At 49.7% G+C, this 5000-nt stretch overlaps 2 protein-coding genes across 2 annotated transcripts in view; both read left to right on the forward strand.

Annotated features, from left to right (window-relative positions):
* The window catches only part of si:ch73-100l22.3 (uncharacterized), an 11786-nt gene extending 11156 nt beyond the window's left edge, over positions 1 to 630 (forward strand). The window contains exon 14 of the mRNA XM_061230607.1: positions 1 to 630. This exon is cut by the window's left edge and continues 454 nt beyond it. The gene's annotated coding sequence lies outside the window, so the exon portion shown is untranslated.
* Positions 631 to 1492: 862 nt separating this feature from the next.
* The window catches only part of sirt7 (sirtuin 7), a 10846-nt gene continuing 7338 nt past the window's right edge, over positions 1493 to 5000 (forward strand). Inside the window, exons 1-4 of the mRNA XM_061232304.1 lie at positions 1493 to 1654; positions 2225 to 2362; positions 3191 to 3289; positions 3751 to 3821. Coding sequence (XP_061088288.1) covers positions 1544 to 1654; positions 2225 to 2362; positions 3191 to 3289; positions 3751 to 3821 — 419 coding nt within the window. The 5' untranslated portion in view covers positions 1493 to 1543. The remainder of the gene's footprint in view (positions 1655 to 2224; positions 2363 to 3190; positions 3290 to 3750; positions 3822 to 5000) is intronic.

Here is a 5000-nt window from a genome sequence, read left to right on the forward strand (position 1 = left end):
TTTTAAAACTGCTGAAGATTCCTTAGCGTTTTCAAAACATTTTACCAATAAAATATAAAGCATGTAGTCGCTTGGAAGAAAGAGAGAACTTTGATCTGGTGAAAATGTTTTCCAACTAGTAAGGCCAGAAGGTGTCCACCAATCAGCACTCGTGTTGTTCTGACTAACATACAACGGCTCCACCAATCACAGAGTATTATCTCTTTGGTCATGTACTGTGTTCATTCTGCATTCAGAGCCAAAGATCGGCCTGACAATCAGCCTCTATCTCATCGTGCCCTGCTCTACCAGGGCTTGAGACCGTGGCTACATTCCAAACCACATACTAGCATTCTACTCCTACTTCTATTGAAATTAAAATGAGCCTGAAATGTAGTATGATCAGTATGCGAGTATGCGGTTTCAAACACTTTTCTACTTTTTTTTTTACAGGATTGGTTTGTTATGTATTTAGCGGAATATAATTTGTTTTACAATTTTATGTATTGATATTCTGTAGTTTGATAAATATCTGTAGTGTATTTTTCCAAGTTAATTTATCACCATGTTTCTCCTTCCAAACATTTAAAAAAATATATTTTTATATTTATTTGTAAAGAATTTCCTAATAAATGTTTTTTACCCCCCTTTCTTTTGGACTGTGTGAGTGTAAAGCTTCTCTGTGGCTTACTTTCAAAATTATTTAAAGAAATGCAGTCTGTCGGGAGGGAAGAATCGAGGCAGAATTCACAGACACATACGTGCTTTGTTGACTGCATGCCATGTGAAATAACCTAAATGTGGTCGGTATGTCGGGTAGGATTGTGTGTTTTTTGACAACTGACTGTTCTGTAGGCGATAGCTTAGTTTGTAGCGACCTGTAGTGTAGTGGTTAAGGTAAAGGACTGGGACACGCAAGGTTGGTGGTTCTAATCCCGGTGTAGCCACGATAAGATCCGCACAGCCGTTGGGCCCTTGAGCAAGGCCCTTAACCCTGCATTGCTCCAGGGGAGGATTGTCTCCTGCTTAGTCTGATCAACTGTACGTCGCTCTGGATAAGAGTTGCCAAATGCCATTAATATAATGTAATGTAATCTAGATGGTAGATGATGACTGTGGTGTAGGAGATCTAGATGGTGTAGATAATGACGGTGTAGAAGATCTGGCCATTAATGTAATGTAAAGTAATGTAGTTTCCCCACATGAGTGAACCAACATTGCATTACAAGTCACAAATCACAAATAATTAAATTACAGATTCTATGACAGGGTTGTTGTCAACCCAGATACATCCACTAATCTGCCATTTTTTACTTGGCAGACGACTGAATGTATACAGAAATGTATTTTTTCATAAACATTTTGTCAGCTAGAAAAAGTAATTCCAAGTTACACCAACGAAAGTGCCAAATCCTGGCTCCCAACGGTTCCAAAAACTGCTGTCAATGTGCCGCCGGAACGACAGAGGGCGCTGTGGCGTCGCCGCGGCCTTTAAACCGCGCTGGGGTCCGACTGCGCTCGCTGGTACTGTGCGGCTTTGTTTTGGATCCGCGCAGGAAGAGCGATGGAGGAGGAATTGGTAGCGCAGCTCGGCGTGTCTTCCCGAACCGAGAGAAAGGCACAGGAGAGAGCCCAGATCCTACAGCGGGAGAACCAGAGGAAGACTTTTAAACTGGTGAGACCGGCGAACATCTCCGAACGTTTGTCGCCACCAACTTCATTCGGTGTAGTAGCAAACTAGTTCATGCATTCGGCACACAGCGGTTGCCTATCTAACGTTAACCAACCAGCCTTCTGCAATTATCCAGTGTTATCATTTAGACCATTATTTAACTTGGAGACGTAACATCATGAAAGCTAAGTAGCAATTATTCCATGTAGCTACCCCACGCACCCAAGATTGATTGTACTCTTAAAGGGTTCTGATTTTCTGCATGTTTACACTAGGACTCGGAACTATACTGTCCTCTCGTGTCCTCTTTGCACTTCTTGTGATTGATCTGCACTTTGTTGTACGTCGCTCTGGATAAGAGCGTCTGCTAAATGCCATGTAATGTAATGTAATGTAATGTAATGTAAAAAGACGCCGAGTGCAACCGTACACATTTATACATCTTGAGTTGTCTGTAAAAGGTAATTTCCCGCCCCGTAGTCCGCAATCGGAGAGTTTATTTTTATGAAAAACCTGTACGTGTGTAGGAAGAGCCGAAGGAAAGCGAGTCTGATCCCCTTCGTTCCCCCTCAGGTGGCGAAGATCCTGAAGAAGTCTGAGCTCGAGCGCACGGCGGAGGACGAGGCCGTGTTGCAGCTGCATCAGGACACCGCGAGCGAGCTCTGCAAGCGGCAGACCCGCCGGAACTCTCTGAAGCGGAAACAGGAGGAGGTAAGCAAACATTTAATATCTCTATGAACCGCACATATCTACAGTTGTGACTCTTCTTCCCTAGTAAATCGTGCAAATTTAACCCGTCTCTGCCGTTTATACAGTCATCGGAATGAAACGATTTACATCTTAATAAAACAAAGTTTGGTGGGTTGTGCTACTAAAATTAAAGGTGCAATAGGTAAGAGTTTTGTGTTAACATTGTTACAAGACCATTGTAAATCCCTTCCTGTCATTGAAAAAGGCTCACTGACGTTTATTGTCCTTAAGTTCGGGTTTCAAAATTCAAAGTTGACGGCCCAACACTCTGTACCAAAACATTGTATAACTGTACAATAATTAAAGCACATTGGTTGAAAATGAGTTCTAATTGCCACAGCCATTGGCGTTTCAGCGTCAGCGTGTTCACAGTGAAGGAACAGGGATAAACAGTGTTGTGGTTTGAAGGTGTTTGTTGCTGCCATGCCTCTCTTTAGGAGTCCGAAATGACCAATTGTACTTTTAATATTCATAGCGTAGTGGTTAGGGTGATGTATATGAAAACATGACTGGGACCCGCAAGGTCGGCAGTTCGATCCCCGGTGTAGCCACAATAAGATTAACCCTGCATTGCTCCAGGGGAGGATTGTCTCCTGCTTAGTAAAATCAACTGTACGTCGCTCTGGATAAGAGCATCTGCCAAATGGCATTAATGTAATGTAATGTAATGTATTTTTCTGCCAACATGTTTTCTGAAAGCTGTGCGTCTGGCAGACGGTGAGTTGTGGGTCTGGGTTTGTCGTGCGTTGTTGCCGTTTACACGTCCGTTTCCTGTCGCTGTGTTTGCAGGTGACTGACAGTGCGGAGGATCTCCGGGATAAAGTGCGGGACCTGGCAGAAGCTGTCCGTCAAGCCAAGCACCTCGTGGTGTACACCGGCATCAGCACGGTACTGCCCCTCACCCCGCCCACTCTGTACATTAACCAATGAACTGCATGCATTTACATAGCGGCCTGTCCGGGGCAAGTGTCATAAGGTGCATCGCACGTCATTAAAAACAATAAACATAAACCCATCACGACAAAGTTCTGCGAATGTTTGTACTGTGTTTTACTATTGTTCGTGATCCACGCATGATCGTGGTGAAGCCAAATACCATTTTCCACACTTTGGACAATAAAGTATCTATCCATCTGTACAAAAAAGGTGTTTTTGAGTGCCATTTGAAAACGGTCCGTAGTGCTTGCAGATCTAACGTCCCCCCGGGGAGACGGCTCCAAAGCTGAATGTAACCCTGCGGTCGTGTTGTCCCTGGCTGGGAGGGGAGCTGCTGAATGTGACCCTGCGGTCGTGTTGCCCCTGGCTGGGAGCAGAGCTGACTTCCGGAATGTTCTTTCTCTGGTGGGCAGGCGGCGTCCATCCCGGACTACAGAGGGCCGGAGGGGGTGTGGACCCAGCTGCGCCGGGGCCGCGCTGTGAGGTGAGGTGAGGGGTCAGGGGTCAGGGGTCAGGCTGTGAGGTGTGGGGTCAGGCTGTGAGGTGTGGGGTCAGGCTGTGAGGTGAGGGTGTCAGGGGTCAGGCTGTGAGGTGAGGTGAGGGGTCAGGGGTCAGGGGTCAGGCTGTGAGGTGAGGTGAGGGGTCAGGGGTCAGGCTGTGAGGTGAGGGGTCAGGCTGTGAGGTGAGGGGTCAGGCTGTGAGGTGTGGGTGTCAGGGGTCAGGGGTCAGGGGTCAGGCTGTGAGGTGAGGGGTCAGGCTGTGAGGTGAGGTGAGGTGAGGGGTCAGGGGTCAGGCTGTGAGGTGAGGGGTCAGGCTGTGAGGTGAGGTGAGGGGTCAGGGGTCAGGGGTCAGGCTGTGAGGTGAGGGGTCAGGGGTCAGGCTGTGAGGTGAGGGGTCAGGCTGTGAGGTGAGGGGTCAGGGGTCAGGGGTCAGGCTGTGAGGTGAGGGGTCAGGCTGTGAGGTGTGGGTGTCAGGGGTCAGGGGTCAGGGGTCAGGCTGTGAGGTGAGGGGTCAGGCTGTGAGGTGAGGGGTCAGGGGTCAGGCTGTGAGGTGAGGGGTCAGGCTGTGAGGTGAGGGGTCAGGCTGTGAGGTGAGGGGTCAGGGGTCAGGGGTCAGGCTGTGAGGTGAGGGGTCAGGCTGTGAGGTGAGGGTGTCAGGGGTCAGGCTGTGAGGTGAGGGGTCAGGGGTCAGGGGTCAGGCTGTGAGGTGTGGGGTCAGGCTGTGAGGTGAGGGGTCAGGCTGTGAGGTGTGGGGTCGGGCTGTGAGGTGAGGGGTCGGGCTGTGAGGTGAGGTGAGGGGTCAGGCTGTGAGGTGTGGGGTAGGGCTGTGAGGTGAGGGGTCAGGCTGTGAGGTGTGGGGTCAGGCTGTGAGGTGAGGGGTCAGGCTGTGAGGTGTGGGGTAGGGCTGTGAGGTGAGGGGTCAGGCTGTGAGGTGTGGGGTCAGGCTGTGAGGTGTGGGGTCAGGCTGTGAGGTGAGGGGTCAGGCTGTGAGGTGTGGGGTCAGGCTGTGAGGTGTGGGGTCAGGCTGTGAGGTGAGGGGTCAGGCTGTGAGGTGAGGGGTCAGGTTGTCCAGCTGCAGGACCGGAGCAGCCTCTCAGAGCTGCCCTCAGGGTCCTGTCCTTCCTGACTGAACTGAGTCCATGTCACCGTGACCCCTCTGGTCA

This window comes from Conger conger, chromosome 2, assembly GCF_963514075.1.
Source record: "Conger conger chromosome 2, fConCon1.1, whole genome shotgun sequence".
NCBI classification, from domain to species: domain Eukaryota; kingdom Metazoa; phylum Chordata; class Actinopteri; order Anguilliformes; family Congridae; genus Conger; species Conger conger.